The sequence below is a fragment of the Cydia strobilella genome, chromosome 2 (assembly GCF_947568885.1).
Source record: "Cydia strobilella chromosome 2, ilCydStro3.1, whole genome shotgun sequence".
Classification (NCBI taxonomy): Eukaryota; Metazoa; Arthropoda; class Insecta; order Lepidoptera; family Tortricidae; genus Cydia; species Cydia strobilella.
In genome coordinates, this window is record NC_086042.1 from 6,313,421 (window position 1) to 6,335,941 (window position 22,521).

At 38.7% G+C, this 22,521-nt stretch overlaps 1 protein-coding gene across 1 annotated transcript; it reads right to left on the reverse strand.

Annotated features, from left to right (window-relative positions):
• Positions 1-2,036: 2,036 nt before the first annotated feature.
• LOC134755422 (homeobox protein rough-like) lies at positions 2,037-22,279 on the reverse strand. The gene is made up of 4 exons (XM_063691974.1): positions 22,039-22,279; positions 4,201-4,321; positions 3,894-4,007; positions 2,037-2,156 (listed from the first exon to the last, which is right to left on the reverse strand). The coding sequence occupies exons 1-4, from the start codon at positions 22,268-22,270 to the stop codon at positions 2,048-2,050; spliced, it is 576 nt and encodes a 191-aa protein (XP_063548044.1). The 5' UTR covers positions 22,271-22,279; the 3' UTR covers positions 2,037-2,047.
• Between the last annotated feature and the right edge of the window lie 242 nt (positions 22,280-22,521).

Here is a 22,521-nt window from a genome sequence, read left to right on the forward strand (position 1 = left end):
ACGAAAAATCTTCTAGAAATCGATTTTCGCTCATGTCGTCTCGGATATGGGTATATTTGGTATCAATGCATTCAGTATGATGCCCTGAACACAAATAGAGATGACAAGCGCGAAAGTGGTGGGGGTAGTTGCTGTGACGTCCTCAAGTCGGCAGTACAAACTTTTTTAATTTTCTTTTAAATATACCATGTGGGGTATCAATGAAAGGGCTTTGTGAGTAGATCACAAATACATATATAACATATTGTAACATTTTCACTACTTGGTCTAACAAATTATTAGAAAACGTTCAAAAACTTTACAATCCACAGTTCACTTACTGCTCTTCTAAATTGAAAATGACTGGATGGATTATTCCAAAATACATACAAAGTGACTGGTGAACAGTGAAAGTGAGAAACCGGCCAAGTGCGAGTCGGACTCGCGTTCCAAGGGGTCCGACATTACACAATTTAAACGATGTATTTTTTATGTGAAACGTGAGTGAAATGTCTTAAAAAAACCCGTAGGGTTAGGGGCTAAGTAATTAAGTCCGACTTACGCTTGACTGAACATTTCTAATAGGTTTTCCTGTGATCCTGTGGTAAAGAACTATTTTGTGTATTTTTTTCAAAATTTTAGACCCAGTAGTTTCGGAGATAAAGGGGAATGATCATTTTTTGTCTATTTTCTTGAATAACTTCTAAACTGTTTATCCTAAAATCATAAAAAAAATATATTTGAGTTTCTCATAATGAGCTGAGATTTTTTAATTTTCTCATTAAAAGTGGCTCCCATGTTTAAAATTCATTTGTTTACGTTACATGTGTCTTTGGGTCACAAACTTACATATGTATTTGGTATACATTTCAACTTTCCAGTAGTTTCGGAGAAAATAGGCTGTGACATACGGACAGACAGATCCTATAAGGGTTCCGTTTTTTCCTTTTGAGGTACGGAACCCTAAAAATAATTAACCAGATATATCAATGACAGACAGACGCACGAGTGATCCTATAAGGGTTCCGTTTTTTCCTTTTGAGGTACGGAACCCTAAAAAAAATAAGAAAAGTACATGAAGTTGAAAAAAGTATAATTTTCTGTTACGTTAAACTGCAACTATGTATTATTAAAACAAACAAAAAACCAGACAAAGTCAACTGTGGATTGTGAAATTTTTGAACGTTTTCTAATAATAACAAATGAAAATGAAGTGAAAATGTAACATTATGTTATAATTATATATGTGATACTCACAAAGCCCTTACATTTGGTACCCCACATAGTATGTTTAAAAGAAAATAAAATAGAAAGTTTGTACTGCCGACTTTATGACGTCACAGTAACTATCCCCACCACTTTCGCGCTTGTCATCTCATACATTTGTGTTCAGAACATAATACTGAATGCACTGATACCATATTCACCCATATCTGAGACGACATGAACAAAAAATAACCTAAAGGGGCCTACTGATTACCAGTCCCCCTGTAGTCTGGACTCTCTGGCCTGTCAGTTGTTCGGAACTGTCACCTTTTTGTTCTAACTGACAGGCTAATATCGTCCGGCGGACTGGTAATCAGTAGGCCCCTTAAAGCCTGTTCGGCCGGGGTAATACCTAATAATACCTACCTACTTTACCTACACTAGGTAAGGAAACCAAGCAATCCGCAACGGTGCATAGGTAACATATTTTCTTCTTTTAAGTACCTATATAATGGGGTATAGCTATTTATTTAATCAAATTTCTTAAAACTAAGGTCGAGTTGCATCAAACCGTCAGTCACCGTTTTAGCGTTCGCTAAATTTTATTGTATGGGAAGTTTCATAGTTCTCTGCTGCTTGACGTTGATCAGTCTGTTAATTGTGGTTGGTGCAACTGGCCCTAAATCTATAACACATGTACAGCTTATCTATTATACAGCATGCCCCAGAAAGAGAAACTGTACGACTATGTGGAGATTTTCACATCAAATGCGTAATTTTGGTAATTTTCACTGATTATAATCACCACTGACTGATTTCTTAGTAATCGAGTTTGGCTCAAAATATAGTACATATTTACAAACTACTTATGAAGGGGTTGCGTGGTTTGTTGTGGCGGCAGGCACGGGCAAGGCGGCGGGCAGTAGGAGGGCAGGACCGCAGGGAACATGCCTGAAGCCGCTGCGAGTTGTCTGGAATAAAAGATGCCAAATAAAAACACAGTCGGTTCGATATCGGTTGTCTATAGACAGTTATAGAGATAGCATGCATATGGCATACCTATACATAAGTAAAAAATATCATCGGTTTTCTACTCTCGCCTCTTGCAATGCTGTTGGCGTGTGCGTGATAGTAATAATATAGGAAATTAAATACAAACGGGTAGGAAAGAAAAATTCTGAAATTTTAAAAAAATACTCTTAGGCGTCACGAGGGGGTATTAGGAAAGAATAGAATCTGTATTCAAAGATTAACAAAAAGTATTTCTTTCCAAATAAATCATGTGATCGTGAATACAGACCCATATCAACGATTGTACTTGTCTCACAGCCAGTAAGTTGCCAGTAAATTCATAAGAATTTCCGCAAAAACTGCCGTTTCAGCAGTTGGCGGGTTTCTTTTTTCGGCCATGCAAAGGAATTAGTCGAATAATGTCAAATTATTAATAACAATTGAAAAATGCCAAATTATTAATAAGTCGATAAGTAAAAATGTTCAAGTACCTATAAATCTAAGTATAAAAATGTCAAGATTCACTTTGCTTTATTTTGACCGCAGGGCTCTTTATTTCTGTGCAGTTGGTGTATTCCCATCATTTGTCTCCGCGTAAATAGGTGCATTCATGCCATTCATATCATTCCCATAACATGTCCCCGCCTCATGTATGGCGGCGGTCACGTGGGGCGGGGACGGGGACAAATGAGAATATACCGTGCGGTATGCCCTTCGGGCATCTGAAGATACCTAACCTAACCCATTTAAGGCTGCTTCCCTACCAGAGATGTGCGAGGACGCGTAGCGAGGGATGTGTTAGTATGAACCAATAGAAACACTTCATTTATCTATCTTCGCTCGTTCGCTCCAGTGCAAATGATACGGTAATAGTCTCTTTCTATCACTCTTCCATATTAGTGCGGCAGACATTGGCGTTTCGTTCGTAGCGGAGCGTAAGCGATTTGCAACTTGGCTAAGCACCCAGCTACCTCGCACATCTCTGGTGGAAACGTAGCCTAAACCTGAGATGTTATGTTAGGACATCCCTTAGTTGAAATTTGTAGAAATTACAATTGACGACATTTTTATTTTTGGACTATTCTCAGTTAATAAGACTTTGTTACATCTTGTAATTTTTATACTTCGTCATTGATACTTTAGTCTTTTTAGGGTTCCGTACCCACAGGGTAAAAACGGGACGGGTCTTCTTCTTCTCCACTCCGATATCCACATGAATAAATTTCGGAAATTTGTCATAGTTTTGTAAGGGAATCGTAATTTTCAATAAAAAAAAACATTTATTTCGGACGATAATACAATCCATATTTTGTTAGTTACAAATATACTTAAATTACTATGTTAGTACCTAAACTAAGATGTTGGGAGGTCCAGTGCCTAATAAGTGCACTGTCCCATCTCCCTGCCACGACGGCCAGGAGACTGTCCAAAACTGACTGAATGTGTGTGTTTGAATTTCCAAAATCTAAGTTCCTTTGTTTCCTGTGTAAAAATTTCCTGTAATTTTTCGATTTTCGAACTTTTTGGAAAGTTTTCGCATTTTGTACATATGAGGAGTCTTTTGGGAGAGAGGTGAGCTATTTCTCTATGAACACCATACAACAATAAGCCCTTATGAAAAGACACTCCTCATACAATACATATGAGCAGCATGTATCTACATACCTAAGCGTAGCTGGCGTACTACCCAAACATACCTGTATTGTTGATCTAGATGAGCCTTTTCGATTCTTTTGTCTTTAGCTCTTCTGTTTTGAAACCAAATTTTAACTTGTGTCTCGCTCAAAGACAATGCCGTTGCAAGTTCACACCTGAAATGAAAAGACAACTTTTTTTATGATATACCTAGGAGGCAAACGAGAACACCGGAGGGGTTGCAATGCAAGTGCGGTGCCGGCATTTAAGATGGGCATACGCGCTTTTCCTGAAGGTCCTATTGGTCTGGAAATACCGATCAAAGCTATCAGTTTAATTTAATTCTGACCCTTTGCCAACGCAACGTACCTCCGTGCCCTGGCGACGTATTCGCCCCTCGCGTACTCCAGCTCGAGCCTGAGGGTCTGGTGGGCGGAGAAGGTGGTCCTCTGCCGCCGCGGCCGACTTTCCTTCCGCCGTCGACGGGCCACTGCAACAAACAACAGTTACACTAACGCAGCGTACTACGTAGGCGAACTCAAAGCGATGCGGCGCGGGGTGAGTCAATCCTTTGATATTTATATGTATATGTAGAAGTGACCTACGTGGGCGATCTCGTTCGCAACGCGAACGCCGTGAGCCCGCCGCGCCGCTACGCTTCGCGTTCGCGAGTTGTTCGCTTACGTAAGACGCTGCGTAACAAACATCGAACCTCGTTTTCCCGGTTGCATGCTATAAAGGAGCTCGGGATCCTATTGGCATAAAATAGGATCCCGAGCTTTTGCCTCTTTAACCTTATGGACACCAATGACGGATATATCGGCACCGCAGGTCCAACGCCAAAGACGGATTAATGCGTCACAGACCACAGAGCAACATGGACCTACGTGCATGTGCATAGAGTTCAATTTCAGTTTTGACACTTCGGTGACGTAGCGTCCGAGTGACAGCTTTTGTGTTTCACGCGGCGTCGAAAAGGTTAATGCAAAAAAATGGCGTAGAGTGGAATCCAATTCTAAGCTTCAAAACAAAGAAATTGTTAACATTACATGGATGGATGGACGGGGACAATTTAAATTTAAAACGCCGCGCCACTAGACCGTAATGATTCCGAAACTGCGAATAAACCGCAACACTTTGGATAACCACATTCCCATACTTATCGCCCGACACTATCGCGAAATTAAGAAGTTAATCGCAAACGACAGTCCGACACAATGTTTCATCCGACGTCGTAATTTCAACCATAATACTTCCACGTATAAAGTCTAAAACTAAAGTGGTAAATCGGTGAACTTGAGACAAATTCATGTTTAGCGAATAAGTAAGGATTCCTCATAGTTCCTGTCTGCCATGAGAACGCCTTTGTACGAGCTCCGGCATATTGCGGAAGGAAACCCCTTGGGGTTAATAACGATAATTTTAATCTGTGCTCTCAGATTTCAAGCCGTAATGTAAATATGATTCTATATGGGAGTACGTCATTAATGTCATTATTCATTAGTAATCATTACGTTGGGGTAGGGCTGCTTGCATTTTCACCCGACTGACAGAGTATTATAGAGCGTTTTCACGTTGTCCGATCCGATATAGGATGTCGGATGATGCTTGGAGAAAAACAGCTGCTAGAGAGTGCCAAGGCATCAAGTCAAAAATATGTGTTTTAAAACACAACACTCACTGCGGGCACTGTATTTATCACGCTGTCACATAGTTGTAAATACGACCATAATATCCGGATCTGTAATAGTTATTTACGATACAAGTGCGAAAAAGAGGAAATTCGAAACGAGTGGCGATAAATTAAAACACGACCGAAGGGAGTGTTTTAAATCGACACGAGTTGCGAATTACCTATTCGCACGTGTATCGTACAACGTTTTACAGTACATATTGCAGTTTAAATTTTTGACATAGTTACGAAATGTGCTAATTTACGCACTAGTGCAGAAAAGTAGCACCATATGTACTGTAAAATATATCGCAGTTTTGGTCTGAAATCTGAATGAAATTGTGGGAAAATTCCGCCTTGCTTTTAGAATTATTAGCTGTTATAGGAACTGCAAAACTAAGTAGCACCTATATTTATAGTTTTAGTTTTATGTAGTTTTTAAATTTAGTTTATAATTTTTACTTTAAGGATTTATTTGTTTTTTGGTATTTAAGATTATTAGTTATTGTATTTTAAACGTAATTTGTACATAATAATTATACATCTTACTTAACTATTATATTTAATCAGTAGATAAACAAGTTCTTAAGTATGCAAAAGAGCCTTTTAGAAGCCTTAAAGCCGAAAATATACCTCTAGTAGCACCGTAATTTATGATAACCCATATACTCATTACATCATTACTTTTCACGTACTTTCATTTCATTAGATCCACTCCCTGCACTCCCACGCAAAACGCGCACGAAATGAGAACAATCTCACGCAACTTCTAACGAGCCATCAGTACAATAAAAGGCTTTCTTTATATAACAATACAATAAAGAATATTCTGATGCCAATGGGTATAGGTGCATGGGTATAATATATATGGGTATACATATATAATATACCTAACAATACAATAATAGTTATTTGTTATACAAGGGTGCAAAGTTGTATTTTACCCGCGAGTGTTTCAACACACGAGAAGTAAAATACATTTGCGCCCGTGTATAACACAAAACTTTTCACCTCACTATAGCGAGGAAAATGCAACATCCACAGGCGTTAGATCATCTTCATCACTGGGATCACTCATTTCTTTACGATATTATAACAGAAAACTCTGGAAGTTGTGTATTTTTACGCGAGTCGGTGAGAAAAGTTTTTTAGTAAAAAAATTGTTGACAATGTTGACATTTCTGACGTATGAAATGTCAACGATGCGTTTTGAAATTGCATCGACTCAACTTGTGCGTTCAGAATTATATTTAACATCATTATAAAAAACAAACGTTTCTTATGGAATTTTAAGGTTTATGACTTAAAATCATTAAATAAAGCTAAATTTGGTATTTTTTATTAGATTCTCAAACCATTTATTTAATGATAATTAATATCGAACGAACCATTATCATGAGCGTTTTACGTTTTGTTATCTGTCAAGCTACTTAAACACGCTCCATCCAAGGTCAAATTACTTTCCCCACTAGTGGATAAAACGCGTTTTTCTCCGCTTGTATTGAAGGATAAACGACAACTTTCCGAGCTAGTGAGGGGAAAAGAATATTCTGCCAGTCAGCCGCTCTACACATATTATATAAAATTTGCTTAGTATTCAAATAAGTAAATCTCGAACTCCCGCAGTGGCATACGCATGATCTACGTTTGAGTGGACAATTCTGTATGAACTACGTATCATCCGTCGCACGCCTCTTGGCTCTTTACCGCAAAGTCGTCACAGATATTACTTACAAATGTAATATCAATGTGCAAGCTACGTGACAGATAGCAGGAAACGACACTTTAAATCACATGAAGTATGTCCGATTCATTAGCCCCTGAATTGCCCCGAACCGGGAAGCGATGATCGAATGATCACGGTAACACACACCACACACCGCACCATATGCCGCGCGGCGGTGCTTCAATCTCATCCTGTCACTGATTTCTTTACCAACTGGCCGGCCCATGTGTCCTTTTTCTTCTCTAACTTGTATTCCGAAGAATTTAATTTATTACTAATCCTTTTCGGGCGCCACCAGATATATCGGTGCGGCCAAGGTGCTGTAAACTATCTGAACATGCACCTTAACAGCTTGATAAAGAGGCTTTGTTCAGATATTTGTACAGTAATCTTCAATATCGAGAAGCATGGGTAAAGGTAAATAGAACTGCAACAAACAGATACGATTAGGCACCTAATGTATTAGGAGGTAATTTAAGACGAAAGTGGAGGACCCGCGCAAAATTGCCTTTTTATAAAAACGTAGTCCCCATTTTCCTCTCTGGGTATTACTACTTACTTAATGGCGCAGCAACCCAAAATGAGTCTTGGCCTCCGACACGAGTATACGCCAGTCGTCTCGATCCTGTGCCATCTCCCGCCAGTTATCGGCATGGAGAGCGCTCAAATCTACTCCAACAGCATCGCCCCAGCGATACCTGGGACGTCCGATCGGCCTCCGCCCCACCTGGCGTCCCAAGTACGGCCTTTTAACGCCGCGATCCTCCTCCATTCTCAAAACGTGGCCGAATCAGCGGAGACGGTGAGCTTTTGTCTCGCCTATAATGTTGGGTGCAGCCACAAGATCTTCAATCTCGACGTTTTTTCGGAGTCTAAAACTGCAGCTTCCCTTCTCACAGGACCCAGGATTTTTCTGAGTATTTTCCTTTCTGCCACTGCCTTTCTCTTTCTCTGGGTATTAGTATGTATTACTGAAAATATTTTGACACAATTTGTTGTATATCAACATCAGCTATGTCCGTACGTTTGATTTTTTTCGGATTTTTAATTATCATAAATCATAAAAGTTATGAGCATTTAAAAATTTGTATGAAATCTGTTTTTCGATCCTAATTTTTACAATAATAAAAAAATCGAAAAAAGTAAAACGCTATGGTCAAATCAAATCACATCAAATTATGTAAAAATATTTTCCATAATGTCAATATCCAGAGAGGAAAATGGGGACTACGTTTGTTTGGAGAAGCGGCCGTCCCCTTTCCTCTCTTTTACATCAGAGAAAAACCGATTTCACAAAACAGTTTAAAATTTTATTAAAATAATCCAATTTATCATACATGCATAGTTATAGAAAATATAATTAGTCGCAAATTTTCGATTGTGCCACAAATGATGTGGGATACGTCAGGTGGAGACAACCCCTTTTATCTAATAATAAAATTGGTGTACAATGCGAGCATAATCCCGATGTTGTCACATTTAATTGTCATTCGCTCAATAAACTTGTGAGTGGGGTCAATCGAGACTACAATTTGAATCGTAAACGATGTAAGTTGTGTATTTAATAAACACGTGCATTGATTCAACGTGCGCGGCTGTAAAATATCGAATGTGCATTTCATCTTAGCTTAAATCCCGATTACTATTTTGGAACTCTGATGGGTCCGTTTTCAGACATTTTACTTTTGGTACTTCCTGCGATATTTAAAATTATATTCTGGTAAAACCATTAGCACACATGATATCTAGATGTGGAAAAGGTATAGGCTCGTTGTTTTTCATCAAGAGGGCCCGACGTTGGTAGGCAGGATGCTGGAAGTTTGTCGAGGCATGCTAAACTACCTAGGCGAGTTTCGGTAGATATTCCTGTCTCCAATGCGATGTTCGGTCATAGAATAACTAATAGGTTCGGTTGATAGGTAAGTACTTATTATGGGCCGTGCACTAGTTTGTAACGATTATGGTACCCCACAACCATCTAAATGTGTTTTAGTATGATGTGAATACGTAAGTGCTCAAATCCACCCCCTATTCATAAACCACTTGATTATATCATCATCCCCAGAATGTTTGTTTTGTTCGGGATAAAAAACTGTGATTAATGAACAATAGCTAATGCTAACAATGGCCAACGAATTAGGGTTGCTTTGCTACTACCCCTTAATTTTCATTATCATCCCTAATTACGAGTGTATTCGACCATAAAGCCCCAACAATTTATTTGCGTTATGGGTCAAGGAAAGTAGACCTTTTGTCTGTGAATTAAGAACTTCAAATTTACCACAGATAAGTTAGCCAGCTTCCAACCCCTGTGAGATTGAGAAGACCACACCTGACTTGCTTACATTTTATATTTGTTTTTTAATCTGTGCTGCAGATATTGATATTGCGAGACGCTTCGCTGGGTTTCCATTGAAATCTTGCGATAGGAATCACCATTATTCCGTTCCTTTCTATTTTGTAAATGATTGGGCTATTTGTGGGAAAAGTCCAGTCGTTAATTGCTGCTTAATTGCACAGGGCTTATTCATTAAACATTGGTATTACCTACTTAATAATTATGGTTCTAAAACTTTTCCAAATAACTAATTGATAATTTTAATGAGTTTCATTACTTAATTTATCATACTAATAGTAAGTGAGTGAATCATAGCAATAATATTTTTTCACCTCAGCAGCTCGAACAGTCCTACTTTCGTCACTCCCTGGAGTGAGGAAAGTGCGAACTTCCTCACTCCAGGGAGTGAAACAATGTAGCTTTTTAATTTAGTGAAGGCCATGAACTTCATACTTTTATTACATTTTTTTTATGGTATGGTATGGTATTGTATGATATGGTATCGTATCGTATCGTATCTTATCGTATTGTATCGTATGGTACATATTATAATACTTTTTTCTGTTTATTCTGTGTAATTCGAAATACATTTTAACCTTTAATATGTTCTCACTACTGAGATGAAAAATTATGTGTGCAACACGAGAGCAAAGTTATTTTACATCTCGTGTTTTTGAGTCCCTCGCTACGCTCAAGATTCTACCTTAGAATCTTTCGCTTTCTCGGGACTCAAAATAAACACTCGCAAGAAAAACCAACTTTCCTCTCTTGTTGCACAAATAACTATTTCTTGTCTAAATAATTGGTTACTGAGTGGGACCCACAGAACACCATAGACGGTGCAGGCAGACCGAAAAGGAGGAAAAAAAATTGGGTTTAAAGCTACAGGTTATAATGGAAACTACATAATTATTAATTTTATACCTAAGTGCTAAAAAGACGAGTCACGTATGTAACTAGTCCTTACCCCCTTACTAACCAGTTAATTTACCCCCCTACCACAATAAATTAATGGTCGAAATAATTAATTTGGACTTGAATAGCAACGGCAATACAGGGAGAAGGAGGTGTCCCCACGGTGTCCCTACAATAATAATCGCAACAATCTTTCTTATTTTATTCCAATTTAACAAATTCTTATTTTCCAAGCATAATACTTTTACAGATCCGTGTTATTCAAAGCATCGTGTCTTACACAAACATCAAAGCACCCCTTAATATCGCCGGACCAATGTAGCCGTGAAAATAAAATATTCACTAGAAAAATATTGTGAATATAATAGAGCGCCGTGGAGATAAGTCTTCGTAGAATAATCCTCTGGACGTCGCAGGAACCTCGCAACTCTTTGACGATATGATATCTAAAAGATGGTCAAGCGACGTTCAAATACCTGTCTTTTCCATCGCTTACCGAGCGCTCGACTAAAGAAAACTAATATGGGGTGGAATTTGATGAGAAGTGATCAGAAATAACGCGCCAATAGTCCGAGGCTGAAATGATGCCTTTCACCCGAGTTAAACACTCTACTTTTCATTTCGAATACGAGCAAAATAAAATGCAGGGTATTAATTTCTATAGTATTTCTTAAGGGTACTTTCAGTTAACAATTTAGGCAAAAGTATAGTTATTTATGGAATGGAGAGTCAAATATCAGAACGGAAATTGTATAACAAATCCATTTAAACTCAAATTTCAATTGCTTATCGTAAAAAAATTATAAAAAATTGTACTTCGAACGTAAAATACTCTGCACACCTTTAGAACAACAATGACTCTCTCTCAGAGCATGAGAAATAAAAATGTTTTTTTAAAATGCTAATGGCTCCTCTACACGATGGCCCAGCGAGATGGCCATGCGATGGTTTAGAGCACCATTTGGTTAAAAACGTCACATATATCACGTACACACAGTAATAGTAACGGTGAAATTAGTAATTTCGGTTTCAGATTTTTACCTCTCCTAAGATATATGTATAAATACCTACGTTTGAGCTCAAGATTCATAAGAACTAACTAGGTAAGTTACCTATGACCAGATCAGTTAGTTCTGGTTTACTTGTGGTGAAATGAATGCTTCATAAGCGAGGGAATAGTCTACCGCCCGAATAAGCTTTATAAATTTAATATTTTTATTCTTTACAGAGAGATAACCCAACCCAGTTTTATTCCTCGGTGAGATAAGACGAGTACTTAATTTTATTTAAATGCGATCTCTTTTTAATTTAATGTGAGTTCGTGGAAAATGATAATCCTAGCTTTTATACTTAAATATAGCCCAAAAGTTTGATGATGACGATGATAATGATGATAGCACTTAAATCGATTCTCTAGTATGTACCATCTACGTCTAAATTGATTTTGTGACTTGGTGCGTCATAAGGTACCTAACCGTTATAACACACCTATGTATACATATAGGTCAGCTTAGAGCCAATAGAGCCTAATCGTCTGAAACCCAGGGCTCGATTTGAACAGGACTCTACTATCTATCATCAGGTATCTACTATCTACCTACTCTTCACGATTCAATTTCACGTTATAAATTATATGGAGATTACACCTGTCACCCTACCCATCGACTTTTGAAAATACTATAGGTATAGAATATCTATCTTTGGTATAGACCATAAGCATAAATTTTAGGTCTGTTGTATAGACCGACAAGAAATTGTAGAAATTTATTGAGGGCGCCACTTCCTACGTAACTGTGGAATATTTTTTGTTCCATTCCATTTTATCGCACATAAATATGATAAATCTAATTAAATATTTTAATTGTAACCTTCGTCGTTCGTATGATTTAGTGACCTAATTAAAAAAACTGGCCAAGTGCGAGTCGGACTCGCGTTCCAAGGGTTCCGTACATTACACAAATTAAACAATGTATATTTTATGTGATATGTCTTTAAAAAACCCGTAGGGGTCGGATCAAAAACTAAGTAATTAAGTCCGACTCACGCTTGACTGCACATTTCTAATAGGTTTTCCGGTGATCTATATTAGGTAAAGTTCTGTTTTGTGTATTTTTTTCCAAATCTTTGACCCAGTAGTTTCAGAGATAAAGGGGGGGGATTCTAAACTATTTATCTTAAAATTATAAAAAATATATATTTGGGATTGTCACATGAGCTCTTTCATTTGATATTTAACACGATATAGTTTGACAAACTTTTTTTTCTCATTTACCCCCCAAAAGTGGCCCCCTTGTTTAAAATTAATTTGTTTACGTTACATGTCTATCTTTGGGTCACAAACTTACATATGTGTACCAAATTTCAACTTAATTGGTCCAGTAGTTTCGGAGAAAATAGGCTATGACAGACGGGCACACAGACAGACAGACAGACGCACGAGTGATCCTATAAGGGTTCCGTTTTTTCCTTTTGAGGTACGGAACCCTAAAAACAACTTAGGGTATAAAACGGGCTAACCTGGCGTGAAACACGCTTTGTAAGCGAGATTGTGTGAGTTTTCTTCTCGAATTCGAATTAATAGATGTTTGACAAAAGAGGTGGAGGAAGATGAGGTTTGATAAAGTTTTAGAATTTGTATTCGCCTAATAAAACAATTCTACCCACATATTAAAGTACCTACGTTGTTTAACTTATCTATTCTTATTCCTTCATTGCTAGACTTCTGGAACGTGCTGCGAATTCCCCGACGACAATAACAAACAAACAATATTCAGTTAAGCGGCTTATTAGAATGAAAATCGTTTCCTTCAAACAACGATTCTTATTGCTATGAAAATAGTATCATAATGGTTTGTCGCGTGGTTGAAAAACGTGTTGTTCGCTGTGCAATGACAGAGTCGAGTGAGGGAGGGAGGAGTGACAGCTCGCTTGGCGCCGTAGTGATGCGATTATGACGCCACGACTCGATGCCCGCCTATAGCCCCGCCGGAGCCCATTCGAGCTCGCTCTCTCGTGAAAATTGTCGGCACTGTTCTGCTACTTCGCTATAAAATCTGCCCATTGTTCGACTAATAACTATTACGAAACAACAATCCGTGAAACTGAATAGCGACAGCGTTATCAAATGAAAATTAGGGAATTCTGTTATTGAATTCATGATTGTAATTCGTGTAGGCTGCCTGCAGCCTATATAGAGCAGTCTCCTATACTATATGAGATGTTCGTTTGCAAAAATACTTAGCGGACCGCAGTTTGACTTCTGATCATTGTAGTGGGGTTCCTATACCTACGCTCCTAGAAACCCGATGTTGCCGGACTGAAAAGTGGTGCCGTTACCCCCACCAGCCCTTTGAAATTCCCCCTTACAATTTTCATACATTCGCTATCGAAAAAATTCCGTCTACGGTCCCGTCAACTCGCTATGTTGGTTCTTCGTTAACTTTTAACCATCCCAAGTATCCCAATTAATAATTTAAAAAGAAATATTACATTGCGGAATAACCATGCCCGGCACCCCTAAGTCTTAAACGAAGCCTGGGATCGCACATGTGTTTCACGGACTCGCTCAAGTTGAAACTAATATTTTGATTCGCATCTTCAACCAAATGCAACAATAGTGTTGGATTAATGAATACATATTTACAAAAAGTCCATAATGTGTGTTCGGGCTAATAAGAATTTTACAAACGAAAAATAGTAGATTATACACCGAGGGCATAAAGCAGTGATTTTGAATCCTGAGTAAATGAGGGACTCCAGATTTAACTGCGTAGCGAGGGTGTTACGAGTTAATTCCTGAGCGAAGCGAGGGAATTAAAACGGAGTCCTGAGTGCAGCGAGGGATTCAAACTCGCCCAAGACGAAAACAGCTTTATCCCAAAAGAGAATACTCTATTTTTCTCACCTTTTGAAAGACAATAAAAAGCAAGGCTGCTTACTAGAAACAACGTTTTATTAAAACTTAAAGTACCTACCTTAAAAAAAAAACCTACAAATTATATTATAATTTATAATCTCCAACTACAACCCCCTGATAGTCCTGATCAAAGAGTAAAGTAAGCAGCGTTTCGCAACACTCGCGGCTTTTGTTTTATTTTCTTTGTTTTGCGTATATGGCTTGTAGTGGCCAGTTCGATTTTCAAATAAGTTCTAATTTCGCCGGGTTGTACTATAGTTGGTCAAACCAAATTGGCAGTAAATAAGAACAAAAAACTATACTCATCCTTTTCTTTTGGGTGCAGGTACTAGTGTAAGACAAAGATAGTATGAGTCTCTTTGTCTATGTTTGAAATGAGACAGTCCTTTGACAAACTATAAATCTCATTATAACCCACGGGTCATAATATGGTACTGAATTTCATTATAACCCGCTGGTTAACAATGAGATTTGAATTCGTATAAAAATTGTTCCGTAGAGACCTACAGCAATAATGACTTACTTTGAGGTGAGGTTTGTATGATATATAATTGGGCAAAGTCGAGCATGTGGTGTGAATAGATCGTTAATTTTCACAGCAGCTCGAATAAGCCTACTTTCGTCACTCCCTGGAGTGAGGAAAGTGATACTTTTTTCACTCCCTGGAGTGAATTCGAATCGAATTACATTTTAACCTTTAATATGTTCTCACTACTGAGGTGAAAAATTATGTGTGCAACACGAGAGCAAAGTTATTCTACATCTCGGGTTTTTGAGTCCCTCGCTACGCTCAAGATTCTAACTTAGAATTTTTCGCTTTCTCGGGACTCAAAATAAATACTGGAGTGAGGAAAGTCACACTTTCTTCACTCCCTGGAGTGAGGAAAGCCACACTTTCTTCACTCCCTGGAGTGAGGAAAGTCGCACTTTCCTCACTCCAGAAACAAAGTAGCTTTTTAAATTAGTAAAGGCCATGAACGGCCACTTCATACTTTTATTACATTTTTTTCTCTGTATTATTCTGTGTAGTTCGAATTACCATTTTAACCTTTAATATGTTCTCACTACTGAGATGAAAAATTATGTGTGCAACACGAGAGCAAAGTTATTTTACATCACGTGTTTTTGAGACCCTCGCTACGCTCAAGATTCTAACTTAGAATCTTTCGCTTTCTCGGGACTCAAAATATACACTCGCAAGAAAAACCAACTTTCCTCTCTTGTTGCACAAATAACTATTGTGAAGTCAATACTTTGCCAACAAACTGTCCTGCAGTTTGGCAAAAGAAAATTAATTGTAAAATTGGGGTTGTTAACCTGAATAGTACATTGTAAATATTGTGATACAAGTGTGCTAAGTTGGTCATTACACACGAGGCGATATTGTGCGCGCGAGCTGTAAGCGAGCGCGCAATAAGAAAGCCGATGTGTCTAATGACCAATGCAAACGCGTTTCATACGACGTTTTGCAACACACTTGCGAGAAAAAAAAAGAAACTTATATTAATCAAATTTGAATTGTTAAAACAGTATGCAGTGTTGCATCTGTCATACTGCCGGCCGCCCCTCGCCCCGGCCGCGGGCGCGCCGGCCGGGCCGCGGCAGGCGGTCGGGCGCGCCGGTGCCCGCCAGTCCGACCAATGAGGGCTAACGCGTATGAATTCGCCGCTAGGGGCGCTAGTGTAGATGGTGGTCTTTTCCATAGTTCGAAATGTCAAATGTCACTTGTCACTTCAATGACTGACAGCTGTTCCTTAGTCTTTTGGACCACCATCAACAGAGGCGCCAACTGGTGAGCAAAAAAACGATAGCCCTCATTAAAGAAGGCGTTCCATGCATATTATTAGCAATGAGTTACCTTCTTAACTTTAGCAAGGGAACCTAAAGCTTTTTGGGATTTTATAAGAAGTAAGAGAGGGAACGTAACAAAAAGAAAGCTGGTAGTGAACGGACGCCAACTATCGGATCAGGAATGTGCTAGGGAATTTGCCACTTTCTTTGAATCAGTTTACAATCCAAACCCGGCTCGGTTGGAAGTTGAGGCGGCGGACGCCTCCTCAACGGCGAGCAGCGCGAGGGTGCACGTCGCGAGCCTGGAGCTGGTGGAGGTGCAGCGTGCCTTGGCAGTGCTCCAACCCAAGCGGTCCGCGGGTCCAGATGGTATCCCACCTTACATTTTTAAGGACTGTCGTATTGTTCTGGCTGAGCCTTTGCATTATATTTTTAATACTTGCCTTCAATCAAAAATGTTTCCTGACAGGTGGAAGTTAACCAGGGTGGTACCTGTACCGAAAGGTCGCGGCGGACCGAATACTAGCGATTACCGACCGGTAGCAGTATTGTGTACGGTCGCTAAGGTATTTGAGTCTGCGATTTACCAATTGGTTCAGGCCCAAGCTAGCTGCATAATGTCTGATGCGCAATATGGCTTCCGGAAGGCGCGCAGTACCACAGGTAACCTATTGCATCTCATGGTCAATATAGTGCCGGCAGTGGATGCAGGAGACCAGGTGGATGTGGCATACTTCGACTTCCGGAAGGCATTCGATACCGTCGACCATGTTGTCTTACTCGTGAAATTGGCAAGCGCGGGTTTCACTCCACATACTCTTACTTTCCTTGCCAGCTATATAAGTAACAGGCGCCAGTATGTGGACTGTGCTGGTCACGTGTCAGAACCATATTTCACGAGGTCTGGCGTAAGTCAGGGGAGCAATTTGGGCCCCTTAGAGTTCATTTTAATGATAAATGACCTTCCTGACGTTGTTAAAGATTCCATTTGTCTACTCTTTGCTGATGACCTCAAGCTTTACAAGAGGACATACACCGAGTGGTCAAATGGAGTCAAACGTATAGGTTAAATTTCAACGTGTCAAAGTGCGCCATTGTCTCATTCACCAGATCTCGGAATCCACTTTGCTACCAATATGTGTTAGGAGAGTCACCGATGCAGCGCGTCGGCGAAGTGAACGACTTAGGGGTGCTGCTGAAGTCCGACCTCACCTTTCGAGACCATATTGTTTCAGTATGTAAGAAGGCTTTGCGAAATCTGGGGTTTGTAATGAGGCAGGCTCATGGGTTTACTAATATTAACGCGATACGTGTCTTGTACGAGGCAATAGTCAGGATCAGGAGTCACTTGGAGGGTAATGCGGCAATCTGGAGTCCACACGAGTCAAAATATAGGTTAATGTTGGAACGCATCCAAAATATTATTTATTAGATTTATATATTTAAAATTATACGGAGTATACCCTTTTTATCCGTTAAAGTATCCTACGTTGTTCGTGTTAGGAATGGTAGGGTACAATAAACTAGAAGTTAGAAGGGAGCTGGGGCTAGCTTCATATATATTTAGGTTGGTGCGGGGCAAGTTGTGCAACCCTGGAGTCCTGGCGGAGGTGCGTTTGAACGTACCAGATCGGTATGTGTGGCGGCGGCGGCAGCCGAGCCTGCTGGCCGAGCCGCTCGCTCGAACGCAACTCCTTCGCCAGGCCCCCTTTACGCGCGCAATTCGGACCCTTAATCGAGTAGCGATCGAGTTAGATTTGTTCTCTTGTTCTCTGAACGAATTCACAAGGGCTACGCTTTACGTATTGTGCTACTGTAATCTGTAAGCTAATGTATTGTACCTATTTTTGTGTCAATTTCCATACTGTCGAATTAGGATTTCCTGTAATTGATAATGTGTGTATGTAAATAAATAAAAAAATAAAAAACTATCGGATAATATAATGAAAAAGCACGAGTGTTATAATATACTGAAAAAGCACGCGTGTTTAATATCTAGGATTATGAGCCAAAAATCGGTGGAATAAAAACGTCGTTTTGAGCAAGTGTGTTGAATAGTTATTTGTTATACAAGGGTGCAAAGTTGTATTTTACCCGCGAGTGTAGAATTGAAACACAAGCAAGCGAAAGGATTCTATAGTTGAACCACGAGCGAAGCGAGTGGTTCTAAAATAGAATCCTGAGCGTAGCGAGTGTTTCAACACACGAGAAGTAAAATACATTTGCACCCGTGTGTAACACAAAACTTTTCACCTCACTATAGCGAGGAAAGTGCAACATCCACAGGCGTTAGATCATCTTCATCACTGGAATCACTAATTTTTTTACGATATTATGACAAAAAACTGTGGAAGTTGTGTATTTTTACACGAGAAGTTTTTAAGTAAAAAATTTGTTGACAATGTTGACATTTCTGACGTATGAAATGTCAACAATGCGTTTTGAAATTGCATCGACTCAACTTGTGCGTTCAGAATTATATTTAACATCATTATAAAAAACAAACGTTTCTTATGGAGTTTTAAGGTTTATGACTTAAAATCATTAAATAAAGCTAAATTTGGTATTTTTTATTAGATTCTCAAACCATTTATTTAATGATATTTAATATCGAACGAACCATTATCATGAGCGTTTTACGTTTTGTTATCTGTCAAGCTACTTAAACACGCTCCATCCAAGGTCAAATTACTTTCCCCACTAGTGGATAAAACGCGTTTTTCCCCGCTTGTTTTGAAGGATAAAAGACAACTTTCTGAGCTAGTGAGGGGAAAAATCATTTTTCAACAATTAAAATTTGATTAATATGAAAGTTTGTTTTTTTTCCTCGCAAGTGTGTTTAAAAACGTCGTATGCATTGGTCATTACACACATCGGCTTTCTTATTACAATATCGCCTCGTCTGTAATGACCAACTTAGCACACTTGTATCACAATGTACTATTTAATATTACAATGATTATGTTTTCTTCGACGGAACGAAGACGCATAATGCATAGGTACCTACATATGCGTAACAAAATGCATATTTTATGTGAAATTGTGCATTTAAGCCTCCCTAGCCTAGCCGGTAATGTAACTTTACCGCGCGGTTGTTTTATATGATATGCGATAGACGCAGCGTTGAACGCATGCGGTCACGGAACGTAAGCGCCGCTGCGTAAATAGCTATTTTCCCCTCACTAGCTCGGGAAGCCGTTTTTTATCCTTTAAAACAAGCGGGGAAAACGCATTTTATCTACTAGCGGGGAAAGTAATTTGACCTTGAAGCGTGTTTAAGTAGCTTTTGACAGATAACTAAACGTAAAACGCTCATAATAATGGTTCGTTCGATATTCATTATTATTAAATAAATGGTTTGAGAAATAGCAAAAAATACAAAGGTTTATGTTTATCAAAGATAGATATAACTCCGTAATAGATGGATACAGTCTAAGGAGAAAACGTGCCTCGAAAATCAAGAAAATTTGATTCTCGTTCAGAGGGCGCTACTAGTTTTGGCCTACAGTCGTATAGATGGCGTTGACGGTTTCGTTTGTTATTTAACAATTTTAACGCATATCAGTGAAAGAGCATGGGTCAAAATCATCAAAATAATTAATGCAAATAAAAAAAATCATTTATCTATATTTAAATACATTTTATCGTATTTTTACAAATCTTCAATTTTAGTTTTAAAGTGTGTCGACAGATGGCAGTGAATTTACTGGGGTTACAAAATTTACTATGACTATGACAGTACCGCTCTAGTATAAGTTACTCTATGATGTTTATGGTTTACCTTAAAATTCCATAGGAAATATTTGTTTTTTTGCTATGATGTTGCATATAAATGATGATCATCTTCATCACTGGAATCTCTCATTTTTTACGATATTATAATAGAAAACTGGACGTTATGTATTTTACGAGAGTCGGAGTCGGTGAGAACGGTTTTAAAGTAAAAAAATTATTGACACTTGACAATGTTGACATTTCTGACGATGCGTTTAGAAATTGCATCGACTCAACTTGTGCGTTCAGAATTATATTCAACACATAGACATAGTATAGTAGTTATAGACATGAAACCGAGCGACCAGGGGTAAGAGAAAGACATGTTCATGTATTGACAGGTTAATGTATGGCAGCATAATCCTTTTTCTCTTTCACTCTTATAAATTTCGGTATTTTGCCATCGCCTACCTATGCTGCCATAATCCGACCATGAAAAAAAACCCGGTCGGTGATAGGGACAAAGCATGGCACTATTTTCTCTTTCCTCTTATAGGAATCGCAACTAGACTATCTTTCTCTATCAAAGAGTGTCAGGCCCTTGATTCAACATCATTATTAAAAAAACAAGTCTTTTTTTATTTTTTTTATTTCATACATGGAAAACCAACAGCTATAAACATTTCTAACATGGAGACTGTATAAAGGAGCCAAATCTCTATGTATGAAAAGTGTCCATCAAAAAACAGTAATTAGGCGGCGCCACCATACACCGAAATACTACCAAAAACAACCTACGTAATTTGGTCGGGTTATTTGTTGCCTTATATGGTTCATGTTATACTCATGTCCCAGAGCCTAACTAGCGCCACCGGAGAGATTAGGAACTATTATTTAAAGCTTAACGCGGTCACTTTTACAACAATTCTGCCATAAGAGATTGCGATCCTATCTATACCATCCATAATTTCTAAAGCTACAATAGAATTACAGAGCCAATTATAAAAATTAAATATACAAAAATCAAATGGAATTTTAAGGTTTATGACTTAAAATCATTAAACAAAGTTAAATTTGGTATTTTTTATTAAATTTTCAAACCATTTATTTAATAGTAATTAATATCGAACGAACCATTATTATGAGCGTTTTACGTTTTGTTATCTGTCAAAAGCTAATACTTAAACACGCTCCAAGGTCAAATTACTTTCCCCACTAGTGGATAAAATGAGTTTTTACCCGCTTGTTTTAAATTTAAAGGATAAAAGATGGCTTTCCGAGCTAATAGTGAGGGGAAAACAATATTATATCGCTCATTCGATTATATATTTAATGTGGGTGCAGTGAGGAGTTGAGGACTGTAAAGCTGACGCTGCTGCTGCTTTAGTGACCCCTACTGCCTACTATGTACTTACACAGGATACTGACAATCCTGGCAAGGAAATTTGTTTGTTTTGGTATTATATCATCACAAATCACTACATAGTATAAAACAAAGTCGCTTCCTGCTGTCTGTCTGTCCCTATGTATGCTTAGATCTTTAAAACTACGCAACGGATTTTGATGCGGTTTCTTTTAGTAGATAGTGATTCAAGAGGAAGGTTTATATGTATAATACATCAGCATTGCACCCGTGCGAAGCCGGGGCGGGTCGCTAGTACTGAATAAATTAAAGTATGTATATTCTAAACACTTACCTAATAAGGGAATTTATTGCCGATGCCGTTGGAAATAAATCTTAAAGTATATTTTTCAACAAGTTCGGCAATTACCGTCGCTCATGGACACCCGCAATTCCAGAGGGGTTGGAAGTGCGTTGCCGGCCTTTAAGATGGGCGTACGCTCATTTTCTTGAAAGTCGCTTTGGTCAGGAAATAGGTACAGCAGACGACAGTTCATTCCACAGTTTAACTATGCGAATAGGAAGTTTGTGGAGAAAGCCACAGTTAAGGACTGCCAACCATTTATGTAGGTATATAGGTAGACCTGGAAATGTTGTATTTTCCACCAAACAAATAAGTCTAAGTGAATTTGTCAAGTGATATTTTTTATCCTTTTGTGGTAGTTTTTTTTCCGCTATGCGTAATCAAATTTGTTCTATCAAAGACTTGAGCTAAGTTCGTCTCTGTACTTACAAAAAGCAGCCAATCCAGCGCCGAAAGCTAGCTGCTGATGTGGCAGAAGCAGCGGGCGCGGACACAGCGGCAGCGGCGCCGGCCACATCGAGCTCGCCGAGCCCCCGTCGCTGCCGACTTCTACGTCCGAACCAGACTCGCTGCCATTGCTGCCAACCGCACCACCTTGCTCCTTCGGCTCTTCCAGGTGCCCATAAATGCGCGCGAAAAATTCCCGCGGTGACGACGGCATAGGGGTCCGAATTGTAGTCTCGGGTGGTTTTGCCGTATCTTTTATTTCGTTTGACATTTTGAACGAGCACTTTAATCACATTTAAAGAAGTTATTTTTCAGTAAGGTTTTTCTGGTATTATTTGTTAATTTCATAGGTACATTGTGAAATAAAAAGTTAAAACTTTAAATCCTGAAAATTTGATTTCCACAGTTCCGGATCCAGACTAGGTATTGTTAACTTTACTACACTTTTTTTTAGGTTTTTGTTTT